This window comes from Catharus ustulatus, chromosome 11 (genome assembly GCF_009819885.2).
Source record: "Catharus ustulatus isolate bCatUst1 chromosome 11, bCatUst1.pri.v2, whole genome shotgun sequence".
Classification (NCBI taxonomy): Eukaryota; Metazoa; Chordata; class Aves; order Passeriformes; family Turdidae; genus Catharus; species Catharus ustulatus.
In genome coordinates, this window is record NC_046231.1 from 22,222,100 (window position 1) to 22,241,728 (window position 19,629).

The window sequence follows — 19,629 nt, forward strand, 5'->3', positions numbered from 1 at the left end:
GACAACAAAGTCAATGGTGTGACTTGCTGTACTCGGATGCTGGGCTGCACATACCTGCACCCTTGGATCCTGCCCAAACCCCACGTCAGTTCCATTCCACTGACTGTACAAGATGAGTTGCTACTTCTAGGGAACAAAGCTCTCTGGGAACACCTTTCTTATGCAGAGGCTGTCTCAGCTGTGCGGCACCTACACGACCCCCTAGCTGCTGCAAAGAAACTCTGCACTTTAGCCCAAAGCTATGGGTGCCAAGATAATGTCGGTGCAATGGTGGTATATCTCAACATCAGTGAGGACAACTGCACGTGTGAGATGCATGGCCTCACTCTGACAGGCCCTGGGGGATTTAGTTCTACCAGCACCAAACCAGCAACACCTTCATGTAGCAGTGGAATTGCTTCAGAGTTCAACAGTGAACTGTCTGCTTCTGAGGTTAGCAGTGAGGTGGGCTCTACTGCATCAGATGAACACAGTGCTGTCAGCCTCGATGGCAGTTTGCTACCACGACAAGAACGACGTTGCAGCCTACATCCTGTGCCCCCCTCAAGCATCTTTCAGCGCCAACCTTCCAGTGCCACCTTCTCTAGCAACCAGTCTGACAATGGTCTGGATAGTGATGATGAGCAGCCTGTGGAAGGTGTGATGACAAATGGCAGTAAAGTGGAGGTAGAGGTGGACATTCACTGCTGTAATGGAAAGGGTCAGGAATTAGAACATTCTACTGCAGAGTACAAATCTTCTGCTCTAGTACCAGAGGATGACTCTAGGCTTGTACTTATCATTCGGAGGCAGAACAGTGTAAACAGCAACACTGTGCAGAGAGGGGTCAGGGAGAAGTGTGAACTCCAGAAATCTCTTTCCACATGTTGTCTTTATGGAAAGAAACTTTCCAATGGCTCTATAGTGCCCTTGGAGGAGAGCCTCAACCTCATTGAAGTAGCAACAGAAGCACCCAAGAAGAAGACAGGCTATTTTGCTGCTCCATCCCAGATGGAGCCAGAAGATCAATTTGTGGTGCCACCTGATCTGGAAGAGGAAGTGAAGGAACAAATGAGGCAGCACCAGGAGGACAGAGCTGATCAGGAGCTGAAAGAACATGCAGTACCCCTGCCAGAGGAGTTTGACACAGCTTTGTAACCCTACGAGTACTACTCCCACATTGTCCCAGGAAGCCCTGTTTCATAAGGGCTGTCTTGCCCTCTGAGGGAGCTGGGATCTGCCAGGAGTACAGGCACCTGCTGCTTCCTTAATGGAGTTGAGGAAGAATCAGGAAGGCCAATGTCTGGGCTGTCCACTCAACCACTGTAGGGCCTCAGTTGTTCTGTAAGCACACAGATGAGCAGCTGAGCTCTGTGTTAGGGACTGTCTGGTAAGTCCTTGAACCCTGAGGTTCTGCCAGCTCTACAGGAAAGGGCCTGGTGTGTGTGTGTGTGGAGTGAGGAGGCTGCTGAGGGAGAAATGCTCAGTGTTTAGAGTCCTGTGAATATTTCTGATTCAGTGTCCCATCCTCGCCCCCCAGCACCTGACTTCGTTATTCCTTGAAAGAATACAGCCAGTTGCAATGAAACTGACCTAAGAATGGTTTCCTACATTAATTGCAAGCACTTTTATTTATTGCACTTAAGCTGTCCTTTTCCCCTTCAGCCCAGCACTTTATTATTTAGGGTTAGGGGAGAAAGTACTCCACAGTAGGTATGCTGTGGACTTTTCCCAATGGATGTTCTTAGGGCAGTGGAGGACTCAGGGTATCAGTGTTCTTACGAGCAGTGGTGTAGGGGAGAGTGAAGGTTATGGTGGGATCATTCTGTGCAGGATGAGAAAATATATAGCTGAGTGATAAGCAGGTACCAACCCATGCATTTTATATGGAGCATACGAAAGATCAGCTCAGGACTGGTTGATTAAGGCAATGTGTAGATCCAGTGCTTCTAGGCGCAGAGCACGGACCCACATCAGCAGCAACCAGGCCACCTTCATCCTGGATGCTTCAGTAGAGGCTTCCTGTATCCAGAAGACATGGGATAAAGCCAGGACCTTGTGCTTGTCTCAGTGCTCAGTCAGAGGAACCAAGCTGTAAACAGTGGTGTGCTGCTGTAAGACTGGCAGAAGCATTCACTGCTCTTTTCCATCAACATAAACCTTTGCGTTGTCAGCCACAGCACCTTTGCTTTCCTCTGGAAACAGGAGTCATATTCCAAATACATAGCAACAAGCATTTCAGGGTATGTTCCCAGTTTGGCCACAAACAAGGTGATAGTGTACTTGCTCCTGCTTAGCCTTCAGTAGAAAAGCAAAAATTAAACTTTTCATCTTATTAACATTTTTATCAGCACTAAAAAAAAGATGTTTAAAACAGTGCCACTAGTGATGAACTGGCCAGTCTGGACTCAGATGCCTTGTGTTTCCATTGGGATTTTTGGTGCAGGGTGTAAGTTGGCTGCCTATGTTATCATCTTGTATAAGGATTGTGGAGACCACTGGCTCTGTAGCATGTAGATCTGTCTTCCTTTCTGACAGAGCTGGATAGCAGCTGTCCCTGTCATGTCAGTGGTGCAATAATCCTGACTGTAATGTGGGCTAGTGCCTTTTCTTCATTAATTATGAAGGAAACTTAAAAAGTTTCTTCTGAAGACATCTGAGGTTCTTGAGTTGTCTATTTTTGGACCAAATTGGGGCCTTGCTTAGAAGGAAGTACTGTGCAGACTATTTGTGGAATTCTGTCAATATAGATCTTTGACAAAATCTAATGGAGTTTTACTGAGATTTCAGAGCACCTTGAATTTCTTCTCACTAGAGAAAAAAAAGTATTTTTATCATCCATATTTTAAGATACATTTTAGGATATAATTTGTGCTAGTTGCAGTGTAATCATGAAACAACCCAACTTTTTCCAAAGTTTAAACTCTCACAATTTTTGGTTGTTTAAACACCTATTTCATTTGGAACTGGAGGTTGAAGCTAATTCTTAAAATCATAGAAACAACAGCATTTGGATTCTTTAGGCAGAGGAATAACAGCAGAAAAGATTCAAATGCTAAAGCCCAAAACTCTTTAATGTTATCATCCTGTAAGTATGCAGGAAAGGATCATCCCAATGTATTCGACTGCAACTTTTGATTCTGTCACTGGTGATAATTTAACCAAATATCTGTGCCTAACCTCACACTTTCTGATATCTGAAAAGGGCTGCAGAACAGCCTCCATTCAAGTATGAGACTGATGCAGAAACCCTTATTTCTGAATAAGACTCTGACAAACCCTGCACTCCGAGTGGCACATATTAATGCAAATCAGGTCTCTATTTCTTGCACTGATATGGAAAGTCCAGCGTGTCCTTGCCAGTCTGGACCAGTAGTATTGCGTGCAGAATTGCCACAAGGAGTTAGTAATGAATGGCTCAGTGTTGAAGGACTAAGGAAAACACAGCTCTGCAATGGAGCATGCAGATTTCTGAACTGCACCTCTTAAAGGCAGTGGCAGAATGGAATAGAAGGAATTCCTACTTAGACTTTTTCTTTTTGAAGCAGAAAGGGAGTTTAAATACAGCCAGCTCCTATTTTCTATGGGTGTGAACTGTCATGGAAGACATAGCTCATTATCTTTCTTCCACTCCTGGCAGAATCCACAGATTTCTCTGAAGCTGATATTATGAACTCTGGGCAGCACAGGCTGAGTTAACTTTACCTGTTGCAAAAAATCTTCCTCTATGTGACTAAGACAAGCACTGATGTCCTCAAGCAGCTTCTGCATAATTTCCATGTGCTTCTTCCAAGGATTAAGCTTTTCTTTTTCCATTTCAGCCATGGCGTTGTGATGCTTTTACTCCAGTCATCCAAAATCTTTTTCATGCATTAAAAACAGTGCCTGTTCATCACAAAATGTTCTGCTTTTTCCAGTTTCTGCTTTAGGCCAGTTTTGGGTGTCAGCAAAGACACTGGCATCATTTTTTCATGCAAATATCAGATTTTCTAACACAGGATTCCAACTGCAGAGACATGCTTCAAGGTCACTGTCATCCAAAGAAACAGGTTTTGTTCTGACACTGGTCAGACAGTGGTGTGGCTGGGTTATCTTCATCTGTCTGGTGACGACAACTTATAGAACAGAGTGCTTCCCTCCACTAGCTTTTGTTTTCCTGCCTCCCTCTGTGTCTCCCTTACCTTATTTATTAACACTACCTTAGATTTCAAGCTCCCAAGGAGCACTGCTGTAGATGGAATAGTTATGAAAGGGCAAGTCTACTGAAGGACTCATAGCAGGGTATAGAAAGTGTCTGCCCAGTAATCTTCCTTTTCTCCAGTCCCTTCCTTGATTTTTGCTTTTGAGGTTTGCAGAGATATTATGTGATCACACATAACCGCATCATTGAGAATGTCCCACTCATTCACAGACTTGATGTTAGAGAGAAGTTCTTACCTTGAGGTCCTCAGGCTATTTTGTTGCTGCTGAGCAATGCAAGCGCTGCCACCGTGCATGCAGCCACAGCCAAGTGAGGCTGAGGAGTTCGTTGGTCCATCTCTTCAGTACTTCTGGCTCTGCTGATAAGCATGCTTGCTGAGAAAGGTACTCTGAAGGACTGCTCTATCCTGTCCTGTCCTGCCCAGAAAGGCGTCTGTAAAAGGAACCCATAAAGGTTATACTGAGTGGTGGGTAGCTGGGGCCCAGGTGGTGAAGGTAAGAGATAGCCTCCAAGTTGCCCCCAGAACAAGGAACAGGCCCAATGGAGGCAGCATGAGAGACTGTTCAGACCAGAATCTTGAGCTAGGCGGGAGGGTAACATCCTGTTCCAAGAAGGAGGAAGTATTTCCCTCTCTCGGGGACAAGTTGCTGTGAAGTCTGAAATCTTTCCTGTGGTACAAAGGACCTTCAGCCGCACCTAAGGCCTTGGACCTGTCCTTCCTGGCAGATGCTCGTGGCTTTTGTGTCACTTGCCGAAGGCCTTTCTTCAGGCAGATCACCTCTTTGGTCTTGTGCAATCATTGTCTGCCATTCTATTGCTCAACTGAAGACTCAACTGTATTTTTCCTCTTTTTTCACATTTTAAAATGTTACCTTTTTTTAATGACTCATATGACCTGGCGCATATTAAATATTGCAGTGTACCAACTGTTTATTAAATAATCCTTTTTCATGCTTTTTTTCTGTTTTTAAAAAGGAGAATATTTTGTGCATCCTACTCCAGCATGCACCTGTAACAATCCCTGTTTTTATTGTGTTTGGGAGTAGGTTGTCCAATGAATGTCAGCACTGTGGCCTATGTATTGCTTTGGAAAGGCAGGTAACATAAGATTGTTGGAAAACACTAGTCCATTGATTCTTTATTCAGATGTATAGAGAAGTCCAGGAAGGAAGAGTATTTTTGCATCGAATTTTCAGCTGACTTAGCAATAAAGATTTTTACTTTCATCTAACTTAGCTTATTCTGATTCTGTTACTGTGCTGGAAGAAATGTCTGCAATATTCCAGTCAAAGGTAGCTGTGTCTAGCAGCAGCTGTGCTGCAGGTTATTCACTGAGCTCTATGTGCTACTTCACTCATCAGCCTTCCACACAAAAACTTCTTTCAGAACACTGTAAGAAGTAGAATTAGGCTTAACAATTATTAAGGCAGCTTTCTGCTTCCTGCTAGAGGAATCCTGCCCTGTGAGCTTGCTCTCAGTAGGACTGTATGGCTCTAGAAGTAGCTGCAGCAAGTGGAAATACAGAAATGTTAACAGAAAAATGTAAATCCCTGTGCTGAGACACTCGATGCTAAAAGGCAGAAGAAATCAAACCCCAAAGCACCTAGTGCATCCCTATTTGGCATCTGTTTCACTTTAGTGTCTCTAGTTCTAATAGTGTTCCAAGGTTTTGGTAATTGTGAGGATGTAGTCACTGGTGCCAGTGAAAGAAGAGCTATGTCCAAGGCAAACTGTTTTTCTGGTATGTTTGATTTTTTTAATGTGGGCAGAATTCATCTGTGAGCCTGTGGTGGTTCCATCCTCATATGAACAATACACATAGTGGAGACCGTGCTGAAGTGGAAATTCATTTTGAGGCATGAGCTAGTAGATTCTAGTGCTACTTTTGTCAGTTAAATTTCCTATAAAAGTTTTTCTAAAAAAAAAAATTAATAAGAGCAGCATCTAATTTCTCCAACTTGTACACTGAAAATGTATTTTGAAAACAATATACTTCTCCCCTTTGATCTCAAAAAAGCTTTTATCTGATTATCCCAATTCAAGGCATCTTTTAAAGCAAAACTCTTGTATACAAGTTATATAAAAAGACCATTTCACACAAAAATACTCCCTCTCCAGGAGTTTGAAAAGGCATTGTATCACAAGTTAGACTGAGTTTGTGAGGTTTTTAAAAGCTCTTTTCTCGGCAAAGTCACATGCCTTTTGTAAAGATAGTTTCAGCTACAAAAAAACTGTTCATTGGCAGAAGCATGTAGTGGCAGTACTTGCAGCAAGGCCTCACTGGAGAAGGGGACACCCGAGAGTTGGATGGAAGGGTTGCCTGTGAAGCAGAGACAACCCACTGCATCAGCTTTGAGTCACTAATAATTCAGTAATGCAAATTCAAGTTAGGAATAGCCTGACTACCATATTTAGAGCTATGCCAGCTTGGTGAGTGTTCTGTAGAAATAAGGCTGCACTGTCCAAAAGAAAGGAAAGCATACTGCTTCATCTCAGTAAGGAGTGGAGTGGAGGAATCATTTGAAAGTTTTTATAATTGCAGTGGCTTCTGTTTCTGTTCATGACCTGTCCTGTAATCTCTGACAGCTAAGCCTGCACTGAGCAGGTATGCCATGGCAGCCAGGCAGCCCAAGAGGCCAGCAGCAATCTCTGCCCCGTGAAGGCTGCACCAGAAGCCCTGATAGCCTTTGTTTTGATAAAGCTGCTCTCTCTCTTTACACACTGATGAATTATAAACGCTGAGCAGAGAATGGAGGAAATAGTACAGAGCAGGCACTGTGCCAACTGCAATCACTATGTACAGGGTGCATTCAATTAGCAGCCAGGCTGGGAGGTGCCACGGGACCCGCAGAACACCAACCAAAATAAGAACACAAGGGAAGACCAGGAGACACCCTGCCACGGCCATAGCTGCCCTTGCAACAGGCAGCTTCAGTAGGTAGAAACGCTGGTCAAGCTGCTGGGCTCGCTCCCCATCCGCTCCGCTGAAGCCGCTGTAGGCCCCGCCGTACTGGTAGTAGTAGATGCCCCCCAGGGCCGAGAGGCCGGTGTATCCTCCCGCCGAGCCGCAAGACACGGAGCTGCAGACCAGGATCAGGGCGGCGAGCAGGACCTCCACCATCTGGCAGCAGGCTGGAGGGGAGGCCGAGGTGAGCCTGCGGCCACAAAGGAGCGCCCGGCAGGGAGCCGGGCCAGACGCGGCGCTCCGCCAGGCGGAGGGAGCGGCTCCCGCCGGCCGCGCTCACCCCGGCCCGTGCGCAGGTACAGCCAGCGCCGGCGCTCCAGCGACCCCGGTACGGCGCGGCTTCCCCGCGGCCCCTCTGCCTCTGCTCCGGCTACGGCGCTAAGGAGAGATGATGGCAGGGATGGCAGTGACCCGTCCAGGCCCCTCGCCGCCGCCGCCGCTAGCCCAGCCCATCCCAGCCCCGGCTCCTCGCCGTCGCCAGTCCGGTCTGCTCAGCCCCGGCGCCAAGCCGGGCCCCTGGCGCCCGCCCGCCCGCTGCCCTCAGCCCTCAGCGCCCGCTGCCCTCACCGCCCGCCCGCCCCGGCGCGTCCCCCAGGCGCGGCACGGAGGCAGCCTCGCTCCGCCATGGCCCGGCGCGGCCCCGCTCCGCCGGCGCTGCGGACTGGGGGCCGGGCCGGGCCGCGCGGGGGTACTGCCGCTGCGGTGAACTCCGTCTCGTCCGCTCGCCTCAGCCCCGCCAGCGCTTCTCTAAAGTGGTGGAAGCTGCGGCCCGGTCAGGCCGTGCCCCGTCGGCAGGTGCTCAGGTCCTCGGCGCAGGTGCGCGCTCTTCCGGCACCTGCGCACGGTTCACCAGCTGTTGGTGTGTGTGCCCGCTCCCTTTCGCTTCCACCGGCGCTGTCTCCGCAGCCCCTTGTGGTAATAACGTCTCGAGGTTTCCCTGCCACAGAACATGCTTGCCAGTACCCACTGGAAACTGACTAAATATAACTAATTGAATTTTCACAGTTGTACGAGTTCTACGTTTTCCTGTGCTGTGATTTTTGGTGAGTGTTCTTTATTCAACTTTTCTGCAACCTCGTGCTTCTGTAAACTTCATCCGTGCCTCTCTGTTCCCTTTCACGCTCCCAGTCCCGGCCTCTCTGGGCCTGCCCTAACTCCCCTAAACCCGTTCTGTGATGCAGTGACTGCATCTCCGAGCAACACTCAAGACACAAGTGCACCAGCAGCTTACATCACAGAAAAACAGCCATCTCTGTCTTGTACTGGCAACACACAGCATTTTGTTGCTTCTCCAACTGCCCCAGCAGAGAATGTGTCTCCAAGTACAGTCACTAACACCTTGGGCTCTGTCCTGCAGTTGCATTGTCAGGTTCCAGTTCAGCCCTTGGTAATTTTCTTTGGATACGTTACCTTATATTTAGCCATACAGAACCAAATAGACAACCCCTTTTGTATCTTTTTGCTGGAGGCCACTTCAGACTATATGATTGGACCTTTATTCTGGTGATGATGTCCTGCTGCCAGTCTGTCCTTCCATCCTGGCAGGCTCCTTACTACAGCAGCCATCACCTGCCAGCAGAGGAGGTGACAAATTACTCCTGTGGTTATTGGTGGTGGCTGGAGTGAAACAAGTGTCCAGGATCTCACCCATGCACAAGTGTCATCATTTCTCAGGGCTGATAAGGGCAGAGCTGATTCAGGAAAGAGAGAAAAGTAAACAGCAGGACAATTTGGAAATACAGAAAACTCCACATTCACAGTAAATGCTTTTATTCAAGAGTTTGACCAAACACTGCCTGGAAAAGCTCTTTGACTTCACAGCAAAAAAATTTGCAAAAAATATACTTTCATTACATTTAGGAAAACACATTTTTGGGAAAAAAAGTTACATTGTAAGGTCTCAGATACAGTACTTGAATATGTGCCCTGAGAGATACAAATTTTTCTCTAAGATGCAGAAATACATTTCCTCCATCTGTAAGACTGATGGCAACACTGTTTCACTCTACTGTCTCTACAGGAGCAACAACAACAACCCTATCGATTTACATGGTGAAAAGCCTATAAAGTGCACCTCAGCACTGTAGGAAAACACTCTCCTCAACATTTTGCCTGATTCCACAAAGGACTGGAGATCTGAAAATGCATCTTAAAATTTACTTAGGTTGAGGTAAGAGAGAAGGAAAACAACCATTGTTTCAAATCACAGTTCAGATAGAGGGAACAGAAGTTGTGTGCTGAGTTAGAAAATGGAGAATCCATATGGAACTTAGGACGAGGACTCTGGAGATAGTACAGGTGCTCAGCAGTGAGGCTGTTGCACACACCATTTCATCTGCATATGTTGCATCACTCATGTTGATGTGCCGGAAAGCAGGCCTCCTTGCTGGATGGGTTTAAAAGTTTTATCAACCCTTTGTGAACTTTTGGGGTCATGCACAGTGCCATTTTGCTTAGTAGAGCTTTTAACTGACATGAAAGGGACATGAAGAACTAAGTTGAATAATCATGAGTCCCAAGAAGGGATGAAATAAGTGTTTCTTAAGCAGAGTGTTGCTGCTGGTCATCCAGCAAAGTGAGATAAAGCTGTCTTTGGATTTGTGTGTGATTTACTTGTTCAAAGACAGAGCCAGGAAGTATTGAGATGTGTTCAATGTTTTACTAGAGTGTTTGCTGCTAAAAAGTGAGGTATGAGCTTCAAGATACTGTAGAAGTGAGTCAGTCTTATTTCATTTCTCTTGCTATAATGAGAAATCTTAAAAACATGCTTTGTGTTACTTCAGCTCAAAGCTGAACTTGGTTAGCAGCATCTTCTGGGCTTCTGTTCTCACTGCAACAAATACGAGCCAGCAGAACAGAACAATAGGAAGCTGAGGATACCAATATTATTCTTCACCACTCTTTTGGCTTCTCTTTATAATTATTTATTATTACTATTTGTGGCTTCTTTGTTTCTGGCTACTTCTGATATCATTGCTGCACTAAGGGAGGGAAGGGCCTGGTTTGGCTTGCCATGGACCAAGAGTTCTGACCTGGTTCAGTGCCCTCCCTGGGAACTTGGAGGGTAAAGTGGTAGGAGCAAGTAATGAACTGCCTCGTATGTCTCCAGTTTGAGGGAGCTGGGAGCTGCAGCACAATCACTGCTGAACACCACAACCAGATTTATTGACTGTCCCACATAAATAAATAATCACTGGGACAATGAGTGCAGCATAATGACGATAGAGCAGTACTGTAGAAAAGAACTGGAGGTTATTGTGAATGACAAACTGAACTCAAGTCCACAATGTCATCCTGTTGCGAAAAAACTAACATTTCTAGGGTGTATAAACAGGAATGTCACATGTAGGATGTGTGAAGAAATTCCTCTGCCCCCACTTCAGCACTGGCATGGCCCCAGTCTTGCACACTGTGTTTCCAGAGGTGAGCAGATCAACTGGAGTGGATTCAGAAGAAAGCAAAAGAAATCTCTAGAAGTACAACCTAGGAGAAAAAGATTGATCACAGACATCTCATTTGAATTAACAAGCATCTCTTAACAGCTTGCAAGTTTGTTAATAGAGAGGTGTCTAGACAACTTGCAAACTTGTAAAAACTGCTGTCAAGAGCAGGGAAATATTTTCTTCACTCTTTCTGCTGTTGGCATGGTCAGGAAACAGAGCTTAGCTTGAAGCAAAAGGGGTGTATTTTAGGCACCCTCAGTGTTTCTCACACACACTCCAACTCCACCATTTCATAAGGAGATGAACAGTTATTGCAGGAGTAGATTAGTCAGCAGATGGTAGGTTTCCATCACTGTTGCTCTGATTCAGTCATGAAAAGGCTGCCCTGTGTTCTTGTGAGAAGGAAGTGCTTATGCTGCCCACACCACCCCCACTTCAAGCTCACAGTGTCACCTCACCCTGCAAAGCCACGGTGCCCCTTTCCACCCCATCCCCATTGGCTGGTCACTGTCCCAGTGGCTCCAAGGCCATTGGAGGACAGCTGCCACGACATATCATGCAACAGCTCAAGTTTCTGAAGTCATAAGTCAAACACAGGATATGCACTTAGCTGGATAATATTTACCTGGATGTAAACAGACACAAATCTGAACAAGATGTTTTCTTTCACTGTGCCTGTACTCAGGAACCAGTAACACTCACACTTTGTGGAGCGTTCCTCTCAGCATCTGTAACAGGAGTTGCAAGTTGTTAATTCATGGCTGTTGGGCCTGTAGCTCACTGCTGTTTTCCAAGTTCCCACAAACCTGGAGTGCACTCTGTGTCTCTCAATGTGCTGGCAATGGACTCAGTGCCCAGGCTGAGCAAGCAAAAGCTCCCGTACCTGATGGACCCTGTCCCCTCTCAGCACCGCAGTGGTCAGTGGCTGAGGAGTGCAGTTTGCTGTGCTCAGCACGGCTGCTGTTGGATTGCTGCAGTGCATTTTTACGTGCTGGTGTTGTGGAAGGCACACAAGATGCCATAGTCATGAAAACATTTGTTTTTTACATTCCCTGGTTTTCTCGATGGTGAACAGTAATGAAATGGTGAACAGTAGGAGATGATGCTCATTAAGCTGTGTTAACGCAGCTGTTTTCAATCTGCCCAAGGCTTGCAGAGGAGAGCTCTACCAGGAGCCTAGGTAGGGTCACTGTTGCTGCTGTAATGTCCTCTACTTGTGCATTGTGAGAGCCACCTTGTTCCCCTTCCAAAAGAAATGGTCTCTACTAGACAGCCCCTAGATGCCAATGCTCCGCTTTCCAAAGCCCAGCTAACACGGGTGGCAAGAGCATCCTTCAAACCACTTGCAGTACGAAGGATGCTTTTCCAGAACAGGCATCTCTAGCTAGACTCTGCAATTTCAGTGTATTTCAGATTTTTATTTCTGAGATCAAATCAAAATTGATCCTGAATATAGGCAGATAGACAAACTGATGTAAATTTTTAAATTACCCCGTTATTGGTTTTGAGCCACTCTTTGTGGATTGTGCCATCTTTCTGGCTCTTAAACATGGTGTTTGCACAGCTTTGATGAGCATAGCTGGGTTTTTTTTGGAGCTGTTTTTTCTGCTCTGATTATGCAAAGAGGTAACAGGTGCTAAGCTCCGTTTCAGCAATTAAGATTGCTGGAGGCAGAAAGCGCCATGACTTGATCAAAGGCTCATGCAGATACATGCAGGCTTGGCACAGCAGCCCTGCCTACACCATCAGACAGCTTCAACTCTGAGTATATGTATTTTCAGAGTGCCTGTGTGACCTGACCTGTCAGCAGCAGGGTTCGTGCCTTGTGTTCAGAAAATCTGCTGCAGTGTTACAATGATACTGTCAGAATCAATAAGCAGATGCAACATTCATGAGAGACATGGAGGCTTTATTGCTGTTTGTTCATCTGAGACTTTAACAGTAAATTGATTTTTAAAAAAGGATAAAGGAAAAATCATATAATTGGTTATTAAAAGCTGATTCAAGTGGGAATGCAGAGACCAAACAGAGATTAGCATACACACAAAACCTGAATTGGCTAGGGCTATAAAAGCAAAATATAAGGAGGTTACAAGCAAAGTGAGTTGTTACCAACCCTGGTGGATTTTTATGCAGAGTACTACTTGTGTGTCTGCCCCTGCAGTGGTGCACTCTGAATTGGCAAAACTGTCCTTGTGTATGACCTACTTGCAGCCTGACAGACAGGTTTGTCAGTGCAGCAATGCTTGAGCCCATGTTCCCTTCAAGGAGCTGTTTGTCAGTCCTGCTTTGTGACTGCAGCTCTGTCTGGAAACTGAACTGCTTGGTCTTACTGGCTTCACCTCTGCGCACAGAAATGGGACTCTGGGAGCCTTGGTACCAGAGAAAGGCAGTACCATAAAAAATGCTGACATTATCACTAATTTCTCCTTCCAATGGAAAGAGATAAAAATCAATTGCTCAAGCTACATAAGAAAGAGGGAACTGAAGAGGTATGCACAAGATACCTGTGGGGTTGACCTGCTGGGACAGAGGAGCAAACTACAGAGGGTGGAGGCAAGTCAGTGGGGTGAGGTGCTAGTGGGGAGCATAGGGCCTGACAGTCCAGAGGTACAGCAGCCTTGCTGGCAGAAATGCATCCTGCAGGGTATGGCTGCTCCATAGAAGGATGGCTGGGCCATATTTCTAGAATACAAAGTACTGAGTTGTGTGTTCCTGCTTTGGGACACCCTGTGCACAACAAGGGGTGGGAGGATAGGGGCTGCATACCCTATGTGAAAGCATCTGGAGGAGGACTGGAGTCATGCAGCGAGAGGAGGAGGGCATTGCAATAGCGGGATAAACCCACTGATGCCACTGTACTCTTCTGTCCTCATCCTGCTTCTTGCCAGGTTCTCAGCCTTATGTAACTGAGCCTCCTATGTCTCCAGAGCCACATTTTACCCCACCCCTTGGCAACAGGATTCCACTGTGGCCTCCCCTGAACCCCACTGCTGTGTGCAGAATGACAGGTAGAGCTCCAGTTGCGTCAGTTTGGAGGTTGTTGCTAGGCAGAACATAGAACATCGTCCTTGAGGCCTTCCAATGCCATGTTTAACCCTGATAGGGCTGCGGCATTGCAAGAGATGGGGCCAGCTCGGGCAAGTGAGAAAATAACCCATAGGTGCTTGGAGAGGGCCTGCATGAACTTCCGAAGGTTACTCGTGTCAGGTTTCAGTCAAAAGAAGAGAGAAACTGTGAAGCCCTCAGCAGAACACAGTCCAATACAAGATGTTTCTCTGTGAAAGGGTTTTGAAAGGTGCTATTCCTTGTCCAAAGGCCTTGGGGCTGGTGCAATGAGAAGTCTGCCCTCCAATCTGGGGCTAAGGATCCTGGCTAAACCTGCTGTCTGTACTCCACTGCCTTCCAACCTGCCTCCAGCTCTGAATCCTTGGCCCCCATTGTGGCTTCAGGAGTGCCCCTTGCTGTACTGGAGTCAAAAGCTGGTCACGGCTCCCCAGCAGTGTCAGTGCAGCCACAGCACTGAGAAAAGCGGCCACTCATTGCATCTGGGAAGGTGTGGCCTTACTGATGGTTGTGTAGTGAGAATGGGTTGAATGCAAGGTCCTTTCTCCTCCAACTCAGGTGCATGTATAAGAAGGTAAAATTCACAGTGACCACTGGCCTCTGCAGTCTCTTTGCTCGAAGGTAGACAAGTCCCTCTTGTCCCTGAGCAGCTCTTCAGTCTCTGGCCATTTGCTGCCATGGCACTAAGGGAAGACTTGGACCAGCCGTTGGAAGGCAGGAAGAGTTCAGCTGTGTCTTATTTATCTTAGCCATGCAGGAATTAAGAAGCAGGAAGCCATAGTTTCATATCACTTAGCACAAAAGGGCCTTCTGGGAATGGTATCATCTGTGGTTTGCAGTACCATCAGAGTGAAGAATTGCATAATTTCTGCTGGCTACCAGAATTATGAGTTTACTTGCGTCTTAAAAAAACAAAAAACCAAAAAAACAAATACAAAAACAAACAAACAAACAAAAAAAAACCAAACAAAAAAAAACCACTTCAAAAAAACCCCAAAAATCAACATTCAAACCAATGACAACTTGAGCTTACTTTAATCCTGGTGCAAAACACTGGCTAGGGAAGTGCTTTCCTCCCCTTAATTTATTGAGGAAGATGCCTTCCAATTGTGATGAAGCCACAAACTGGTGTTTGTCAGCTAGTGCATTATGATCCCAGAAACTCTTAGGTCAGGAAGACTGATGGCTTCCTCAAGCTTTACGGTCCATCAATCCACTCTCAGTGAATTACAAGGTGCTAGTGTTGGAATACCTGGACTCTGCAGATTTGCCCCCAGCAGTGTTTGCAAACTGAGGAAAGTGGTAGCAAAGGATGGCAGCCCAGGTAACTGCAGGAAGCCAAGATGTGTCCTTAGGCTGCCCCCAGAAAGAGTTAATGCACAGCCATGTTCCAGGTGTTTGAAATTACTGCATTTGCAGAGGGGAGGAGAGGTCATTTTTGGGTGGGAAGAGCAGCCCTCTCTGTGAGCCAATGGCTAAATGATTCAATCTCAACGCCCAGTTTTGGGGATTATTTCATGGGGAAGAATTCACTGGATTTTTCTCTCAAGGGAATTTGTCCTGGATGAAAACTAGGGACTGGACCCCCAGGCTTGTTGGTGTCTCCCTGTCTCTGCTGTAGAAGGTAAAGTGCTATGCTCTGCTGCCTTGCTTCTTTCAGGGTGGGTAGTGGGGAGTTCTTCCCTGGCTGCCTACATTGAAGGTATCTATTGTGCCTGTGGCTACAGCTCCCCTTTTCAGAAGAACCATATTGCAAGGTGGGCTCTGCTAGGATAGACTGTGTATTTGGGACACAGCCCAGCTGTTAAACTGAGATACGTGGCTCATTTCTAGGCTCAGTTTTTTGTGCAGCCCTGCTGTGTATTTCTTCAGCTGACTTTCTTCTGGTGGAAAGGAAACTCAGAAGGTTTCAGCTAAAGTCTTTCTTTGTGACCCTGTTAAATCAGCTTGGATTGCTATAAATGGCCTAATAAGGCACTGCTAGTAGAGTAACTGCAGCAGCATGGGGCATCTCTAGGTGCAAACTTCACTGAAACAGCTAGAAATTTGTTCACATGCCAAGTCCTGCCTGAACCAGGCAACACTACAGCCCTTCTGGCTCAGTCTCTGCGGCAAGAAAGGGGAAGCTGTGTTGTATCTGTGAGTGTGGGGCTATGTAATTACCATCAGGAAAGTGACACTGTTCATTGAATTGCTTTTCAGTGGAGCAGAGAAATAGGACAGAATAGAAAGCATAGGCAGTTTATGGCAGGATTACAAGGTAGTGTGTAAGAACGGACTTTGTATCTCAGGAGGTCTGCCTCTTCTATGCCCTATCCCTAAAGTGCAGGTGGAAATGCCTGAGACATCAGCAGTTTGTAAGTTAGGCTTTTCCTGCCTGGTCTAGCTTGTGTTCTGAGTATAATAGATATGCTGGGATGTGTAAGTCACTTTTGGGTCTTGAAGGCAGCTGTTTCTCTGCTGTGCCTTGCTTGTTGCTCAGTTTCAGGTTGAATTACAGGCTCTTTGCTTGGGGCAATGCTGCCTCTGCCTCCTGGATTTCCCTCTTGGCTATACCAGTCTTGCTCCATTTCCTAAGCATTGCCTTTTACTCTAGGCTCTCTGGGCTGGGCTGTTCTCTGCTGACGGAAGTGTCTAACCCCTATCCTGCCACTGCTCAGTGCATGCTGATAACATTGAAGGAGAGCTACTTTTTTGGTGTCTGATATTTGATTTGTAGCACTGCATTTCTGTCTGTAGACTGGAGGAACATTCTGGATATGAACACTCATAGTGGGCCGGCCCTTGTGTTTGCAGGTTGAGGTGTGCAAGTTGGTAGCTGGGGGGAGAAAGTGCATGACCTGATCCTTCTGCCAGTGGAATATTGGATCTGCAGTCAGGCAGTGACTACGAAATGCTGCTAATTCTGGTCAGCTGGCTTTAGTGGGGCTTTCTGCTCCTCAGCACGGAGGTCTACGCTAGGCAATGGTACAGCTAACACAGAGAAGTGCCTTGATCTTTCCTGATCTTTCCCACTGTGTTGCTCTCTCACTTATGCATGTGGTTTCACTACACCCTGACACCAAATACTTGCACCCTGGCACAGCCCTACTTGCTGCTGCTGTTTTATCCATAGGCAGTAGTAGTAGGTAGTGTCTGTAGCTTGCAGAAGTTTTACTTATGGGGTGCATCCCCAAATGGACAGAATCCTTCTTTGACATGTGTTATCTAAGCCCAGGAAATTCACTTTGCACTGACAGCTCTCAGGATGGACTCGTACCTCATCCAAGTGAATGGCCATGGAGATCATGCCCCTATGCTAGATGTTCATCTGAAGAACACTGGGAATACCATATCACCAGGGAAAGTGAAGGGTCGGAAGCCAAGATGGGCTGTCAGGGCTTCTGAAATGTCAAAGAAGACTTTTAATCCTGTTCGAGCCATCGTAGACAGCATGAAGGTGGAGCCCAACCCAAAGAAAGCCATGATCTCTTTGTCCTTAGGTGAGCAAAGTCCTGTGGCTGAAGCCTCCAGGTATTTGGATCAACTGTGTGGCTGACAGATTGTGGGGCTCTGAAGCACAAAGTTTGTGCGAACATCAAGGGATAGGTCAGACAACCACACAGCTCTGTGCCTGTCACAGATTAGTGAGAACTTTACTATTTTCTTAATCTTTGAAAAGGAGACCCAACGGTTTTTGGAAACCTTCCCACAAATGATGAGGTCACACGGTCTGTGAAGGAGGTTTTGGACTCAGGACAGTACAATGGTTATGCTCCATCTGTTGGTAAGTTGACAAAGCTCATCCTGTGAGAGTTGGAGGAAGTCATGTGCCAACTCCTACCTCACAGCAGGTATATGGAACCCACAGATATCTTTCCATTAGCACCCTACAGCTGTCCTCACCGATGGCCATATGAACACACAAGTATGTGTGTCCCCCAGGTACACCCCTGTACTCCTTCCTGTGTGGGCTGTTTGACACCCAGAGCTCCTGCAGAAGATGTTTCCTGCCCCAGCCATTGGGGCAGACAGGGTATCAAGAACCTGGAAGGGCTTGGGACTGTGCGTCCCTGTCATGGGTCACAGGCAAGCTCCTTTCTGATCTGCCTTAACCAGGACTCCCCTTGGGCTCCCTGACTTCACTGACACCATGAGACTTGTTTGCAGTTAGCGTGCATGGAGTGTAGATCATGCCTGTATCATGGGACCCTCCATCTGGTGACAGGGAGGGCTGCCCCAGTGCCATCACTAAACAATGAAAGCCATGTCATCACACTTGGCTTCCTTCTGGCTCAGAAAGCTCCCTGGCTATCTTCCACTCTGCTCCTGTCAGTTCTGTCCCTGGGACATGCTGAGGCCTGTTTGCTTCCTTGCCCAAGGTTTGTCCCTGCTCTTGGCCATCATGGCCCCAGCCTTGGGGCTACGTGGTGCTTGGCCTCAGGCAGGACAGTCTCTGACACCCTGAGACATCACCAGATGGGTTTTCCCCAGCTGGGCAGCAGCTATGAGCCATGTACTGGTAAGAAGAAAGAAACAGTACTGGTAACAAGAAGGAAAGAATCTGTAAAAACCACCCTTCCATGTTTGACTCCTCTTTCCTCAGGCTACCAGTCCTGCCGGGAAGCTGTGGCTGCATACTACAACTGCCCAGAAGCACCACTGAAGGCCCAGGTACTGGTGCCCAGCCAAGGCGCTCGCACTGCAGTGCAGACAGGGCTCTGCTGCCTGCAGACCATGGGGCACGGGGACCCTACCCCAGCTCACCCTCCCTGCCCAGTCACAGGACTAAAGGCTAGCCAAATCACCTTGTCCCAAGGTGGCCTCCTGCTGCTCTCATCCCTTCCCTAACTCCTTCATCTCCACCCTCCACAGGAGGAGGTTGCGCTTTTCCACCCACTGAAGTCTCCCTGCTTTCAGTCAGGCAGTCAGGCTCTGGCACTGTCTTTTTGCCTTAGAAGCTCTACCTGGCAGAGCTGAGCCTGGACGTTATGTCACTCCTGTGTATCTGAAGACTGGCTGTGCTTCCCACTGACTTCTCTCTGCTCTTTGCAGGATGTCATCTTAACAAGCGGCTGCAGCCAGGCCATAGAGCTTGCCTTGGCAGTGCTGGCCAACCCAGGCCAGAACATCCTGGTGCCACGGCCTGGCTTCTCCCTCTACAAGACTCTGGCATTGTCTATGGGGATAGAGGTCAAACTCTATAACCTCTTGGTAAGTGGTGGCAGGCTTGGAAGGGGCAGCTGTGACATTCCTCCTCTCAGAAATACCCTGGGAAGTGGGTGAAGGTGACATGAGTAACCCTGGGTGCACTGGTACACTGACCTTGTGTAGCTAGTTCCTCAGCTTTTACTTCCCCTTCTCTTCACTCCACTAGCCAGAGAAGGCCTGGGAAATTGATTTGGAACACTTGGAGTCCTTGGTGGATGAGAAAACAGCTTGTCTCATTGTGAACAACCCATCAAACCCTTGTGGCTCTGTGTTCAGCAAGAGCCACCTCCAGGAGATCCTGGCAGGTGAGCCTGCCTGTGTGTTTCTGGGGCCTGGGGCGTAGCTGCAGTCTAGTGTCTGGACTCATTGCTCATGTCTCAATCACTGTAGCACCACGGCCCAGGGCTTTGCTTCCAGCTGACTCCACCTCAGGAATGAGAGCTTGCTCAGTGTGGATGTGCTGTCTTATCTAGGCAAGAATGTGTAGAGTATGTGTCTTCCTCAAAAGCACTGTGTGACTTGGACTGCTCATTTCTCCCCTCTGGCTCTGCATGGGGAGTGTTTACAGGACCCTGTGCTTGCTGAGCCCTGTCCTGACAGAGAGGGGTGCATTGCCAGTCCCCACCAATTGGAGCAGAACTAGGCTCAGTCAGGGCAGGGATCCCTAGTGGTCAGGCTCTCCAAATGAACAGTCTATAGGAGGAGGATAGGGACCCTGTGCCCTGAGACAGTGCTTCCTTCAGAGCTCTGCCAGGCCCTGCAGCAAAGGGCAAGTCTGTTCCCAC

General features: G+C 47.4%; 3 protein-coding genes across 3 annotated transcripts in view; 2 read left to right on the forward strand and 1 right to left on the reverse strand.

Moving 5' to 3' along the window:
- The window catches only part of PHLPP2 (PH domain and leucine rich repeat protein phosphatase 2), a 32,685-nt gene extending 27,274 nt beyond the window's left edge, over positions 1–5,411 (forward strand). Inside the window, exon 19 of the mRNA XM_033070030.2 lies at positions 1–5,411. Within this exon, the coding sequence (XP_032925921.1) occupies positions 1–1,137 (1,137 nt within the window). The 3' untranslated portion in view covers positions 1,138–5,411.
- Positions 5,306–14,029, reverse strand: MARVELD3 (MARVEL domain containing 3). Its single transcript, XM_033069992.2, has 3 exons — positions 13,999–14,029; positions 7,426–7,632; positions 5,306–7,312 (listed from the first exon to the last, which is right to left on the reverse strand). The coding sequence occupies exons 1-3, from the start codon at positions 14,027–14,029 to the stop codon at positions 6,711–6,713; spliced, it is 840 nt and encodes a 279-aa protein (XP_032925883.1). The 3' UTR covers positions 5,306–6,710.
- The window catches only part of TAT (tyrosine aminotransferase), a 17,077-nt gene continuing 5,270 nt past the window's right edge, over positions 7,823–19,629 (forward strand). Inside the window, exons 1-6 of the mRNA XM_033070031.1 lie at positions 7,823–9,315; positions 16,894–17,136; positions 17,316–17,420; positions 18,240–18,307; positions 18,689–18,847; positions 19,011–19,149. Coding sequence (XP_032925922.1) covers positions 16,902–17,136; positions 17,316–17,420; positions 18,240–18,307; positions 18,689–18,847; positions 19,011–19,149 — 706 coding nt within the window. The 5' untranslated portion in view covers positions 7,823–9,315; positions 16,894–16,901. The remainder of the gene's footprint in view (positions 9,316–16,893; positions 17,137–17,315; positions 17,421–18,239; positions 18,308–18,688; positions 18,848–19,010; positions 19,150–19,629) is intronic.